General features: G+C 32.9%; 1 protein-coding gene across 2 annotated transcripts in view; it reads left to right on the top strand.

The window, feature by feature from the left end:
* The window catches only part of Gsk3b (glycogen synthase kinase 3 beta), a 157,370-nt gene that overhangs the window by 128,305 nt on the left and 12,830 nt on the right, over positions 1-16,235 (top strand). The window contains exons 9-10 of one of the 2 annotated variants that reach the window (XM_076866971.2): positions 2,518-2,556; positions 5,224-5,410. In XM_076866971.2, the coding sequence (XP_076723086.1) occupies positions 2,518-2,556; positions 5,224-5,410 (226 nt within the window). The remainder of the gene's footprint in view (positions 1-2,517; positions 2,557-5,223; positions 5,411-16,235) is intronic. The other variant, XM_076866972.2, reaches the window with a different exon arrangement.

Below are 16,235 nucleotides of genomic sequence, written 5' to 3' on the forward strand. Positions count from 1 at the left end.
TTAAATACATAGTATTTAAAGTTGGCTAACGGACTCTCTGAAAGTTAGTTTTCCATAGCTGCTGGTAATCATTTCTGATAGTATTAAAATGAATTACCTCGTATGTCATTGCATCATTAGACCAATCATAAAAACATGCAAAATACCACCAAAGAATGTTTCTAAAAATAGTGTAGACCGATTAATTATTGAATTATGTTTTACATAAAAACACTTAGGTAGACTTAATTTTCATACTTAATTAACATATACAGTCATTTAACAGATCCATATATTGTCTCACTTCTAATCCTATATTTAGGGTTACAAATTACAAATAATTTTAGATGATTAATAGATTACTTGATAGCCAATATTGGAATTGCTCTTTAGGAATATTTTTATCAGTTTTCAAAATTAGGAGTTTTTAAATTTTGTGTATGACCAGAAAAGTGAGAAGAAGCTGTGTGGAACAGTCATAGTACTTGTCTATATTTCTATGAAATTAATTGTTACTGTCCATAACCATAAAAAGTAGACATTTTTATATTGCTCTGATCGGCTGCATAGTACAAGAGTTGGTAAAAGCTGAAGCCATGAGAAGCAGCTTAACTATAGGCCTTGATATGGTTGCATATGATTGTTTATAAATGTCCATTTTAAAGGGCTTTTGATTCGGTCGTAACAATTAGCTGTAGGTTGAACTTCGATGGCCAAAGTATGTTCTAAAACATCTAGAGAAAAAATTGCCTCTGTCGTTTTTGAGTTTTCCAAATGCAAATTTATTTTGAATAATTCTTTATTTAAGGATTTGTTTGCATTTGATCAATACCACAGAGACTTCCTTTTTGAAAAAAACTTTTTTTTCTGTTAGGTTCTTCTGTGGACTAGTAATTGTGATGAGAGTTGATATTTATTTCAATTTAATATGTTGCTGCATAGGTGAGGTAGTATTTGAATCACTTTAAAAGTTCATGTCAGTGGTTTGTTTAGTTCTTTTGAATTTTTCCTCTTTTCTTTATTTTTGCTTTTTTTCCTTTTCTTCCCCCCTTACCCCCCCCCCTTTTGTTTTTGCTTTGTTTTATTTCGTTTTACTACTTTTGTTGTTAGTTTTTAAAGGGGTCTTTTGGGGTCTCCATGGCCTTGCTGCATACTTGGCTGGCCATATTTAGTCTGCGCACTAATTATTAGTTGGCCCAGTTCAGTTTTACTTTGTGCTATCAGTTTTTTTAATATGGTTTTCTTTTTGTCCACGTGGTTGCTTTGAGATTTTTTTTATTCTGATGGGCTGGATTTTAATCCATGTACTAAATTTTAGTCTGCAGACTAAAAGTAATCCGCGGATTATTTATTTTGCAAAATATTTAATTCCCCCACTGGAAACTATCCTAAAAGAATGTTACATTCTCTTAGAATAGCCAAGGGTGTTCACAGCTACTGGTGAGTTCTGCCCTTTTTTTGTTTGTTTGTTTGTTCTCAATGCCTAGACATAATAGACCCTGCTACCTCCCTTATATATTTGGCTCCGTTGTGCCTAGGTGTTGGTGTACATTACTATGCATGTCACCTGTAACTGTGACTGTCCCTTAGTTGTATTGTTTATTGTATACATTTTTGTTTAGCTTTTGGTGGGTGAATTGGGCATATTTGCAGATGGAACTGTTGTTGAATTTGTAGTGCTCAAAGATTTAGGATTTTTTTTTTTCAGTGAGTTTTTCCAAAAAGGAAAGAAATGCTCTCTATTTATTTTTCTTAAGTAATGGGTGCAAGGGTATGAGGGGGCAGAGCCCACAATACACAAAGTAAGTTTATACCCGCACTCCTGAGATGATATGTCAATTTCCTGAAGAATCCTAAAATAATGAGACTGTCAGCAAATAACATCTTTTAGCAGGGAAGTCAATCCAAAACTGGAGAATAATCCGCGGTGGCCTGATCCTTCTTAGCTCACACAAATTAAAAATATCTGGCTTGAAATCTATAGTAATATAAATTAAATATATTTAATACATTTCTCTTGTAACTAATAACTTAGCAAAAAAAATGTTTATACTGTGTAACTGGGACACATTAATTGAGAAAAATTAGTATATTGGGAACATACATCTTTAAAAGCAGGCTAATATGCCCCCTCCCAGTCATGTCTATGGATGATAAATCCAGGTCGTAGAAGACCACTTTACTTTGGGAACTTTACTTCTAGATTTCATTTTGATTTTAACTTTTTTTGGTTTTGTATTTTTTTAATAAACACACTGGCATTGGAACATGATAAAATAAAATTTAAATGTTTCTTTACTGTGCCTCACCATTGCACAATCAAAAAAATTTTTTGCATACACTGTGGTGAAATAATTTTTAAAATTTGGACTTGCTACTGTGGAGACTAATGTTTAAAGTTTATAACTGTATAAACATTTTCTGTGTCCCCCTACACCATGGATTTCTTATAACATTGGATATATTTTTCCTTGCTGGACTATTCTCTTTTGGATTGACTTCCCTGTTTGGATTATTTCACTGCATTATCATCTTTAGGATTCGTCAGGAACAGGACATTTCACCTCAGGAGTGCGGGTATGTACTTTATTTTTTTTCCCAAAAAAATTTACAGGGCAGGTCTATAAAACTTGGGTGGGGGGGTGCATTTTTTGAAAGGCTAAACAATTGTTTATTCTTGAAACATGCTAGTAAAAATGTAGGAAGCTATGATTTCTGTTTTTATTCATTGTATGGTATAGATTTTCTTGTTACATTTTTAGATTGTCAGTCTCCTAGGTGAACCATTGACAGAAATTGTAAGGTTTTAAAAGTATTATTCTTATAAGAATAAACATTGATGAAGATTCATGAAACCAAATGTTCTTAAGTATTGAGCTATTTCAATGAGTAAGAAATGATGTAGCAGTCGAAACTTATTTATTAAAAGCCAAATTTTAGTAGTTACTGGTTTCCTTTACTTTAGACACAAAGGAAATTCAGAAGAGCTAGTTTCTAATTTGTACAGTAATTTTTGAAAATTGCATGCTATCACATCCTATATTATGGTCAGAAATCTAAACTCTGAAAGATACTGGGTTTTGACCCCACATAATTTCCCACCAACCTTTATCCACAGAGTACTGAACCAGGGTTCTTCTTATGAAAAATCTTTCAAAAGATTTAAAGTACAGCAGATATTTTTTTTAAAAAAAAGAAAGGTTAAATCTTGATTTTAATGTAGATTCTTGGAATTACTTCTTATCTGTATTATTTTTAGCTCTTTAACTTCATTAGTTAGGATTTCTGACAACATAAGCTAATATATCTTAGAACCAAAATGGGTAATCATTCAAAGCCAGTAAAATACCAGGGGCTAGGGGCTTTTTAAACATAATCAGAAATAAGCTTACAGTACTGGTTTATTCATACCTTTAACAAGATAAAGATAATAAATAGGAGTTTGTTATTAAAATATGAATTTTTTATTTTATATAACTCACCACCTAGTTACCTATAGTTGAAGTTTAGAGATATTTAGTTTTTGTTACTGTGTTTAATTCTAGTTATATGACACTATTATTGGTACCGAAGCATTTTGGATTAGCTAGCAGACTAATCTTATACTGTCAAGTAGATTCAAACTGCCCTCAGGAATAAAATATGTCAGTAGTGTTTAATATTTTTATGATAAATTTTCTGAGTTTTTCCTCTGACCATTTTTATTTTGCGTTCTAGATTTGATTATTGTCATATTTGTCTCTCTTAAAGCAAGAGAGGGAAAAATGGCAAATAATAGTGGAATATCTAAACATTTTAAATAATACGATCGCTTTAAGGTTTCTTTGATGGAGATAATCAAAATTCTCAGAAATAAAGACTGTTTTTGACCATACAAAGGGCTTTCTATCATAACCAATATTGACTAAGACCTTTAAAGATCTGAATTAATTTCTAAGATCCTTATCAACTCAATCTCTCAATTCCCATGGAAAATAATCTTTCAGTAACAAACTATGTGAAAACAAAAGCAAAAACAAGAGAAAGGAAAAAAAGAAAGAAAGAAACCCAACAACAACCAGTTTTCAGTGGTTTTGTAGAAAGTATTCTTATTCTTTTAAATATTTAAAGAACTCTGGTTGTAACTAATTCTCCTACGTTTGGCCTAAGTGAACATCCAGATGTTATATGAGCCATTCTCATTAGGAAATCTTAGCCTCCCAGAGTCCTTCATGCCTTATGCCCTATCACCTCTGCATGTCCTTTCCTCATTTATGGGTCTATTGCCCTCCATTTATGCATGTCTGTTTTTCTTTATATTTCTGCACCACAACTTTTATTTGGGTTGTATGTTCTTTCTATCAAAAGTTGTATGTTTCATTTTTATTTGATTTCAGAGGCTTTTGGACATTTCATTTAATTTCTGTTTATTTCTACTCCTTCTTTAACTGGCCATACTTTAGGTTGAAATATATTTTCATAATTTTACATTTTGATTCATGTTAAGACATTGATGAGTAGAAAGCTATCTCTTCTTTTAATCAAGTTAATTACATTTTATTTCAATATAGCCTTTAGATTCCTATTTTTGTGACTTTTTTTTTTTTTGGTAGCTTTTAATGAAAAAGACAGTATCTGCTCCTGAAAAAAGCCCTAGAATATTCATTCAAATTAATTAAAATGAGAGTGATCTGGCCACATTCATGATAACAGTTACTTGAAAATGTCAAACATTTTGTCAAAGTAAATGATGGGCTTTGTATATTGAGAAAATAATACAATTATTAGCATTAGAAGACCTAGAATAACAGCTTTTCTTTCTTTTTAGAAAAATTATTGATTACTTAATTTGAATAGTGCCATCCATTATCAACAGTTGTTGACACCAGAGAGGCAATCTTTTATTTACTGCCACAGCAGTCAAAACTTTGAAGATTTTTTTTAATGCTCTTTTTGTTGTTTTTGCCTCCAAAACTCAGCCTTTCCCATGTGCCTGATATATTTTATATGCATGTTTAATTATATTGCTTTATGTTTAGCTTATGTAGATTTTTCTCTGAGCTTTTCTCATATAGTCTTTAAAATTAGCAGTTTACCCCAGTGTGGCGAATCATATGCAGTTAACTTTTTTTATCCTACAAGGTTCCTTTCCCAAATGCAACCATGTTTTTGTACAGGTGGGAATTAACTCATTACTCAGAGAGCTATTTGCTTAGATTTTTAATAATAAAATATTAATTGTTCTTTCCTCTTTTTGTACTGCAGGTCTTCCGACCCCGAACTCCACCGGAGGCAATTGCATTGTGTAGCCGTCTGCTGGAGTATACACCAACTGCCCGACTGACACCACTGGAAGCTTGTGCACATTCATTTTTTGATGAACTGAGGGACCCAAATGTCAAACTACCAAATGGGCGAGACACACCTGCACTCTTCAACTTCACCACCCAAGGTAATTCCAAACACTAAGCTCTTAACCATTTCTGGGAAAGGTGCACATAGGATATGGAATGAGACTCTGTTAATGAAAATCTGTGGAGAACAACAGTAGATATATTAGTAAGCATTTATGGAGGTATAAAGCACCCTATAATTTATTAGTCCAATTTTTGTATGGCCTTGAACAAAATAGTGACAGATAAAATTTTTGAAATAAGGATACTTTCTTTCATTTGTAGCAGATTACATTTAATTTTGGCACATGAGAAGTTTATAGACATTTCATTGGGTGAGATTTATCACTAATAAGATTAATATATAATTAGCATTTTTGCTTCCTAAGTATCAGCATCAAGTTTTTAAAACCTAGAAATAAATTGGTGGCTGTATTTTTATAAATGGGTTATTTTATAAGCAAAGGGAAAATTGGAGTCCTGTAATCCCTTTCTAAGAACTTATATGAGAGATATAGACAGAGAAATTTCCATCTCCTTTGTGACTTGGTACCCACTACTGCTGCCAAGAAAACATTGAAAGGAAAACTGAGTTTGTGCATTCACTTCTAAAAAACTTAGGGATAGTCATTTCTTCATCATTTCTACATTTTTATGTTCACTTTTTCTTTCTCTCTGATTAAGACCCCCAAGTCATTCATTCATTCAGTCAGTCAGTCAGTCACATTGCTTCTGCTAATTTGATTTTCTTCTTAAACTGAGCATTAAGTTTTTTATTCCAGGGAGATAAAACAAGAAATGGGTGATGTGTATCTTGATTACTGAGCAGTAAGCTTAGGCTAAAAAAATATATATAATGGACATAGAGAACTTTGTGTGACCAGGAATGAGAAACTTCCTTTATTCGAAGGTGAATGTGTTTTCCACATATCTAAACTTTTCTAAAATTGAATGTGGAAGGTTGTGTGGTGTAAGTGGTAGATAGTGAAGATTCCAGTAGATAGTAAGGCACACTGTAAACTTAAATTATCAATATTTTGTAACACTAGCAATGCTGATATAGTCTTAACTTTAAAAAAAAAAAAAAAAGAATGTAAGCTGATCAGAAACCATTTGGAATTTAGGGTCCTGATTATCTGTTTTAAGAAGAATATTAGTAAATGGGAGCTACCTTTTAATATTTATAATATAGTCTTTTCAAAATTTCTTTTCTAACACATATATTGATAAATGATAAATCTTTTCTTTCTTTCTTTCTTTTTTTTTTTTTTTGTACCAAGGACTAAACCCAGGGGTATTTAATCACTGAGCCACATTCTCACTCCTTTTTATTTTTTGAGACAGGGTCTTGCTGATTTGCTTAGGGCCTCCCTAAGTTGCTGAGGCTGGCCTCAAACTTACAATCCTTCTGCCTCAGCTTCTTGAATCACTGGGATTGCCAAAGCATCCACCATGCCTAGCTTGATAATTCTTGAATCCAAGATAATCTCTCATTTCCCAAAATCCCAAACAGATTTGATAACTTGAATATATTAAAGTCATATATTACATAAGGAATTTTGCTTTTTTTAACATCTCAACTTTTATAAAACAATTTCATTCAATTTTTTTTACATGTCTTTTACATCTGTGTATTTGTAATCAGATAGAGCTATTTTTTGAACCGTCTAATTTCTTAGGTTAAGCCACCTGAACTTTTTTATATGAAGCATTTTTTAAGTCTATAGAAGGACATCATTGGAAAATCTGAGTACCCATTTGCAGGTTTTATTTTGTTCTATAGGTATATGTTTATTATCTACACAATATAACTGTTCTGGATTGCTTTTCAAAGTGATCTCTAAAGGCTTGGATAGAATGACATCTGCACTTGCAACTTGGAGTATCAACCTTAGGAACTACTAAGTTAGTTAGTGTTAAATTACTTTTTTTCTGATCATTTTTCTCAAGCGACCTTCAAATTTCACAAACCCATATTGGTTGAGGTTTTTTCACACTGTCCTTCCAAAGAGTACTTTGGAAAGTACTAGTCTTTCCAAAGATTAGTTATTAGAAAAATGATTCTCAGGATATATTTATAAGGTTCACTACAAAGACACATGTGAATTTTTTTTTCACTGATATTCAGAAAGTCATGTAAAATACTTTGAAAGCCACAGACAGTACGTGTTTATACAGGTTACATCCAAATATATATGTACTCTCGATAATCAAGAAAGCCCCTTGTCAGGTGAATAATTTGGTAAAACCTCAAATACTACATGATATTTATGGTAAATAGATTTGTGGGAATAATTCTCCTTATAGTCATATGGTACTTAGTCTTCATTATGTTTGTTCATGTGTATCAAAAATGAGATACTACTTAAACTTCTTTCTTGATCAGATTTAAAAATCTAGAGTTAAGTTCCACAGTTTATGTGTGCCATTTTTTAAGCAATTACATTTGATTCTTTATTCACTAAATTTTTTTATTATTACTAAAGAAAATAAAATTTTTAAAACAAAATCTATGAGTTTCTTAAGTTTTTTTAAAAACTGAAATAAAATTCATGTAAAGTTAAGAATTTTTTTTTAAGAAGTAAACAACCCAGTGTTATTTAATACATCCACAGTGTTGTGCAACTACCAGCTTTATCAAGTTCCAGAACACTTTCATTGCACCTAAAGAAAACCTTGTCCCGGTTAAATGGTCACTCCCATTAACCTCTCTCCCATCCCCTAGGAACAATTTATTTTCTGTCTCTATGAATCTTCCTATTTTGGATGTTTTATCTAAATGGAGTCATAAAATATAGGTCTTTTATGTCTGCCTTCTTTTACTTGTTGTTTTCAGAGTCCATCCACATAGCATATATTAGTGCTTCGTTCCTTTTTGTGGCTGATTAATATTCCATCATGCAGATATGTCACATTTTGCTTATTCGTTCTTGACTTATAAACATTTGGGTTGGCTATTGTGAGGAGTGCTGCTGTGAACATTCATGTACAAATATTCGTTTGAATATTTGTTTTTCATTCTTTGGGTACTACTAAATCACATGATAATTCTGTTTAACTTTTTGAGAAACCACCAAATTATTTTCCTAAGGCTAAGGCTGCACGTTTTACATTTCTACTAATAGTGTACACGAGTTCTAATTTTTCCACATCTTGCCAACACTGGTCACCTTCCTACCTACCTTCCGTCCATCCTTCCTAGGTCCTTTCTTTTTAAATAGCCATCCTGGTGAATGTGAAGTGGTATCTCATTGTTGTCCTAAGATTATTGCAATATAATGGACCAGGACTTGATAAGTGCTTTTTAAAATAAAGAAAAAGCTTAATTTCAAGAAGTCTAAATTAGTTCAAACTATCCATACATGTCTAATATTTATAGAAGTTTTTAAAAAGAATGAGTATTATTTTATTTGGGTATTTTAAAATGTAATATTTGCCCATAGACCATTTACATTAGAATGATTTAATTTGAAGAATCTGCTCATCTCCCATTTAAAAAAGCTGGGTTATGTGAAAGAATGATAGTTTTGTAGGGAAATAAGAGGGAATGGGGGCAGACTGACTGTAGACAGAAAAAAGCAGTGATTTAGGAATTCAGGAGAACTAAAATAGAGTTAAAATAGGATTGGGGCAACCACAGGACAACAGGTAGACCCAGGCAGACTGAATGTTTTAAGGTAGAGAGACAAGAATATCTAAAAATTAAGAAGTCAGGTGATGAAATAGAAAAAGGATTCTAGAAAACAAGTTTTTAAAAGACAGTAAAAGGTTGAGAGCAAATAAAAATGTCTCTAAGTGTGTATATGTTTTTCTGATTTAGAAGAGTACATATATATTTGGATGTAATATGTATAAACACATACTGTCTGTGACTTTCAAAGTATTTATGTGACTTTCTGAATATCGGTGAAAAAAGATGAACATGAGTCTTTGTAGTGAACCTTATAAATATATCCTGAGAATCATTTTTCATCAGATTAAAGATATATTAAGTATCATTATTTTAAAATAATCCCTTCCTCTTTGTTTGTTTCGTTTTTGTTAAAATGCCCTGGTTTAGCAGCCATTCTGAATCTGAGCTGTTATCACTGTTTTTTCTCTGAACTTTTAAATCATTATTGTTTTTAAACACTCCTTCCATATAAGGACATAACCATCCAGGGAAGAGATATTATTTGATGGCATTCTACTTGATACTGTATATTCTCATTTTGAAGCAGTGTTTCCAAATGGTGATCTTGTTTTCTAAAGCAAAGATGTAACTTGTGCAGATGAAACTTTAAAGACTAATGGATAATAATTAAGGAATGATCAGAAATTGTAAATTTGTAATGCAAGAGATTGAAAAAGGAGAATGAATCCCCACTTGATTATATAGCTAGGGAGAATTCAAAGAATCCTTGTTGGGAGTAAGTAGTGAGGATTTTCATTTGCACTCTTACCCCAAATAAAACAAAGATAATCCCTGATACATATACAGTAGGTGCTCAGTGAATGTTAGAATATTTGATATGTGGCACTTCAAGTAAACACAGAGTTTATTAATTTATACAACCAGTATTTATTGGGCATTTCTAATGCTGTTTCTGGTTGTTATTGTTGTTGTTTTAATTAGTAAAGTAAATCTGCCATATAAACCAAATAAGAAATATTAAACACTTGAGTAAAATACAGTGTATTTTAATTAAAGTAAAACTTACACCAGAATTTAACTTCACTTTGCTGTTTATTACAGTATCATGAAAATTAATCATAAACAGTAATTAGTATTACATTCATATAATCACAAGAAATAACTAGAGGAAGGAGAGAGATGAACAAATATGGGACAGGAAACTTTCAGATCCTTCTGACTGCCCAAATCCATACTTCAAGAGAATATCAGACCTGTCTGATTTTTCCAGACCTTTGACAGCTGAATCAATTCCAGGAAGCAGACGGAATCAGGAAAATTCAATAGGGATCAGTATTATTGTCTGTTCCAAGGCTGGAATATATTAGGAAGTAAGTTGTTTTATGTTTAAAGTGGAGTTTGCCCCTAATTCCACCAACACACATCTGTAGTTCCAATTTTTTTTTTTTACACAATTTGTACAGTTTTAACAATTGAAACAAGCATTTGTCCTCATGAAGTTATAGGACAGGATAGGGTTGGGGCTTGGGGTGAGTAAGGATTATCAGCCATTCACATTAGAATGACTTAATTTGAAGAACCTACCCATCTCTATTTTAAAAAGCTGGGTTATGTGAGAGAATGATAGTTTTCTAGGGAAATAAGGTGGAATGATGGCAAACTGACTATAGATAGAAAAAAGCAGTGATTTAGGAATTCAGGAGAACTCAAGAGTTAAAATAGGATATTTGGGGCAGCCACAGGGCAACAGGTAGAGGCAAACTGAATGTTTTAAGGTAGAGAGGCAAGAATATCTAAAAATTAAGAAGTCAGGTGATGAAATAAAAAAAGGATTCTAGAAAACAAGTTTTTAAAAGACTAAAAGGTTGAAAGCAATAAAAATGAAAAGAGAAGAGATTTTTAAAAAGTGTGTAGTAATGTTACAAAAATAGGAGCTGATGAAAACGGAATTGGAAATGGTGGTGAGCAATAAAAATAAGTGTTCAAAAAGCCCAGCTCATCAAAAATTTTTTTCTTTCATTTGAAACCAATAGACTACTTACTTATAAATATTATAATAATTCATTATTTATGATAATTAGAAGGTTTTATCATTTTTGCAACAGTGGGTTTTAAACCTATGTTTCTGCTATGAAGTATTGATAGACATAATTATGGTCAGCTCATCTGCTTATCTGCCTTTCTGTATCCTGAGCATTTTCTTCTAACTTGTTTTACCCTCAGACATGTCTAAAGTGAACACAGTTTCTCATCGACCTGAGGTAATGAAGTATCTTATGATATTATTCTTAAATTACTATGACCCCAGAGATGAGGCATTTTGGTCTTTAGACATATAATTTATAATAGCAACAATAAATTTAGATGGGATAAAAACTCTTTACATATAGGACACAGCAAAAGAATTGACATCTGACTTATTCTTTAATTTATAAATAATCTAGCATAAAATTTCTAGATAATCAGGCTGTATTCTTCTAGTTGTTGAAATATGAGTCCAGTATATACAGTACAGGAGAGCTTGAGAAAATTTATGAATAGGCTAAGAGAAAGGCAACTATAGTAGTAAGGATAGATAGTGTTGACTATATTCAACTATATTCAATTCAAGGATTTTAGACTAGGAACTGTGAATTTTATTTGAGAATTACTGTAATTTTTTCTGAGGTTATTTGGTCTGCTGTACTGCTTCAGACATACTACTAAGAAGAATGTGGAATGGTATAGGAACACTCAAGAAAATTAATACATTGACTAAAAGTTCTTTATGTAGTTTGGGCAGATAGAGTTCCAGGAAGAACCAGATTACTGGTGGTGTACATTATACCAAGGAAATAATGAAGTGCAGCTTTGCATGTGAAAAGAGTAAATCACCTAATGTCTAGTGTCCTCTAACTAGTTACTAGAGAATAGTTGTTGTTAGTTGTAGACCTTGGCCTGAGTTTTCTCATTTAAAAATCATCGTCATCATCATTTGTCATTATATAGTTGGATTGAAGAATATTTAAGTTTTATCTCCAAATTTTTTATTATAAAAATGAATTGACTCCATAAAGACAAAGAAAAAAATAAGAAATTAAAGCTTCCAATGTAGAACAAATTAGAGATACATAAATTAATGATATAAATAAGTACAGGAAAGCCTTAGACTGATTCTCCAGAGTTCAGAATGTTAGCAGGATTATTTTTTGTTTTGTTTATTTTTTCTGATGTTAAGGATTGAGCATCAAGAGAATATCAGACCTGTCTGACTTTTCCAGACCTTGGAATTCATGACCTTTGACACACTCCTTTCTCTCTTTGTCATTAAATATGAATGATTTAAGGGCCTTGCATATGCTGGTTTTTTGATGAATTGTTTTCCTGGTGTCTCCAGTTGATTGAAGAAATTCTTATCATGCATTAACTTTTCTAGTCTTTTGAAACCTATTACTGTTTTTGTTTTTAACCATGTCTAAGGTACTAGTTAGTCTGCTCAGACCCTGCCTTTTCATTTCTGAATTCTCAGTTCTCCAAAGTTAACCCTGCTTTCATATCTTGAACCTCCTTGTTCCCTTCATTTTCTCCCTACTCTCAAGCTTGGCATCCATGCTTAGCAAATAGTAGCATACTTTTCAGTTTCAATTTCTTCACACTCCTTCTCTGCTTCAAACATATATATATATATATATATATATATATATATATATATATATATATATATATATATACACACACACACATATATATACTTCTTGATCCTGATAAGGACTTTTTGCTTTGCTATTTCTCTCCTCCAAAATGCCACTGGTTTTTTGTTGTTTTGCTGCAGTTTGTATCCACACTTGCTGCCTCTGTTTCCTTTTTTTTTCCCATGAGTAAACAGACTGCTTGAAAGTAGGTAGTAATTGTTGGGAGTGAAAAACAAATGAAGCTATTTTGGACTAATTGTGACAGTCCCATGGAAATGCCCGTGATCTCTCACCATAAAAGTACAGACTCGTGACAAGAATAGGACTGTAGCAGAAGTTCAAGAAGGCCTCCTCATTCACACAAGCAAAAGCTATGCCAGGTAACAAGTTCTTTAAAGTAGAAAATAACCAACAGATGGAAGCAGTGGATCTTTTAAGGAATGCTTATAATTAAGGAAGAGAAAAAGAACAATGGAGTATAGAAGTTGGATAGATGTAGAACTAGCAGTGATTATACATTTTAGAACTTAACTATTAACTTTTAGGGTGTTTGACTCAAAAAAGTTCACAAATACTCTATCTCCTATCCTTCTTTCCCAGGTCTTTGGATTTAGCAAAGCCTCCCAAGATCCCAGAGCTTCTTATTTTCTTCTCTTTGCTCTTTATGGGCTACCCATCTCTCCCTATCCAAGGCCAGAATAACAGTATACACACCATTATACATACCTTTACCCCATACTAAGATAGAAAACCATCATGGCTCTCAGCTGGGCATGCAGATACACAGAAGGACAGGTGTAAGGATCTGGTAAGGGAATGTAAATGAGTAGAAGAAAATAACAGTGTGAGCCATTAGGAAAGTGACCATTAATCACCGATATCCAGTTTATTTTGAAGATTCTCTTGACAGTAGTTTGTTTCATTGTCATGCATTAAAATCTCTGGTAATCTTTTCCCTTTTCATGTTTCCTCTTATATATTGGACATATGGTCAGAGATCTTTTCTGTTTGTTTGTTTATACCAGGGATTGAACCCAGGTATTTCAGTCAGTTTTTCTGATGCTCTGACTAAAGGATCTGATCAGAACAACTATAAAGGAGGAAAAGTTTGTTTGAGGGCTTACAGTTTTAGAGGGCTCAAAAGAAGGCTGAACATCATGGCAGAGTGTGTGGCAGAGGGAAGCAACTCACATCATGGTGATCAAGAAGTAGAGAAAGTCTCTACTTTCCAGATACAAATACATACACCAAAGCCACACCCTGATTCCTACCTCCTTCAGCCACACCCTACCGGGGCTAAGATAACCCAATCATTTCTCCTCCAAACTTTATTGCATTGTCTCACATGTGAGCTTTTAGGGGACACCTCACATCCAAACCATAACACCAAGGATGCAGGGATGCTTAACCACTGTGCCACATACCCATCCCCATCCCCTTTTTGAGACAGGGTCTCACCAAGTTTCTTTGTTTTTTTGTTTTTTTTAATTGGTTCTTTTAGTTATACATGACAATAGGATTTATTTTGACATAGTTATAAAAACATGAAATATAATTTGTTCTAATTCAGCCCCTAGTACTTCCCCTTCCCCTCCCTGTTCCCTTTCCTTTACTCTACTGATTTTTTTGCTATTATAGTAGTTTTTTTTAAAATTAGTGTCTTGAGAATGTACATGATGGTAAGAATCACTTTGTTGTATTCATATATGTATATAAAGAAGTTAGGTTAGATTTAGTCCACTGTCTTTCCCTATTCTGTCCCTCTTCCCCTCACTTTCATTCCCCTTTGTCTACTCCACTGTTCTTTTTTCTGTTTTTGAATGCCTTTCTTTTGCCAGCTTGTTCAGTTGTACATTTCTATTTTCGTTGACCAGACAAGAATGATTGTCTTTTTTCTGTCTGTATTCTGCAACCTAACATACTATTTTATGCTCAGTATTAGATGAATGGGTGTGTGGGTAGGGAGGTGGATGGATAGATGAATTTTTTTAAAGTCTGTTTTAGAAGATTTTAATTTTAATGGGGATGGTAAATCTAAATTTCTTTCAGGTTGATTAAGAAAAACTATTACATACTTCATTAATATTTTTATGTGCCTAGAATCAGAAAGGTATTAAGCCATTACAGTTACCAAAAATTTGCTTGTTTTCCTAAGTAAAATATTGTATGTTGAAATTTGACTGACTTTAGATAAAATAGCTTGGATCTTCAAAAATATTGTGTGTGTGTGTGTATTAGAGAGAAAGAGAGCACGCATCACCATTACATGTCCGATCCACAATATTAGGTTCAATCCTTTTTATTTTTATTTTTTTAATTCCTATGGTCAAAACCAGGGCCTTGTTCTAGGAGGTAAGCACTGTGCCACTGATCTAAATCTCCAAACCCTTAAAATAATTATTTCTTAAAGTACCTGTATAGAACTTGATTCTTTAAAGAAAGCTAATCTATGCAGTGGATGGAAATAGCCTTATCACATACAGGTAAAAAGCCTATTTCACAACTTAAAGCTAGCAGTCTTTTTTTTTTTTTTTTAAGTTAAAAAATATAGAATTGAGATGACCACATTGTGCACTCCTATAATCACAGGTACTCTGGAGGTTGAGAGAGAATGATTGCAAGTTCAAGGCCAGCCTCAGCAACTTAGACCCTGTCTCAAAATAAAAAGGACTGGGGAAATCTGGGAAAGAAGGAAAAAAAAAATAAGCATTGGTTCCTGCCATACTGAGTCATACCCTGTGAAGTCTCCTGAGAACTTAAGCACTGTATCCCTGCAGATATTCTGTAACAGCCTTTTCAGAAATGGGAATGGCCACCTTTCCCAGCCCTGGCCTCACAGTATTCCTCAAAGCCTGTCACCACCTGACCTTGTATGACCTGCTGCCACATGGCATATTCAAGTTGTGAACCATCCAGCTCCTATACTAGTGGGGCATCTGGTCCTTGTCTGCTTGTCTAAATCTGTAATCCAGCACTATAAGAGTTTAGCACACAAAAATCCCCTCAAAAAATATTTGTGAATAAAGATTGAATTTTTGAATGAAAAGAAGGCAGGGGATGTAGCTCTGTGTTACAGCACACCTACACCTGAGTTTAATCCCTAGTGCTGCATGCATTTGTGCGTGCGCGTACACACAACGTATGTGTATCTCTCTCTCTCTGTATATACATATGCATATATATATATATATATAATTGGATAAAAATATTTTTTAAAAAAGCAATAAGACTTTAAATAGATGTTTCTTAAATCCTGCTTTTAGAAGTATCTAGATAGTTGAGTGGGTTAGCCTGTACGTATACTTGTACATGTGCATGTACATACAGACACAAAATAGACTGCACTTATATTCCCTGTTATAAAACCTTCACTTTCAGTTCCTGTAGTTAAGTACTGCCAGAGTTGGATGGCATATTTAAGTCAATGCAAGATGAAAACTTATCTTACTAATAATATGTTTACTCTCTAACTTTTAGTTCTCAGACGTATCTTAATTTTAGCAGATAGCACCTTTTTGTATATCATAACAAGAGTAATGATGGAATAAGCTCTGTTTCTGTGAGTTTACTGTGTAAGTT

Source organism: Callospermophilus lateralis, chromosome 10 (genome assembly GCF_048772815.1).
Source record: "Callospermophilus lateralis isolate mCalLat2 chromosome 10, mCalLat2.hap1, whole genome shotgun sequence".
Lineage (NCBI taxonomy): Eukaryota > Metazoa > Chordata > Mammalia > Rodentia > Sciuridae > Callospermophilus > Callospermophilus lateralis.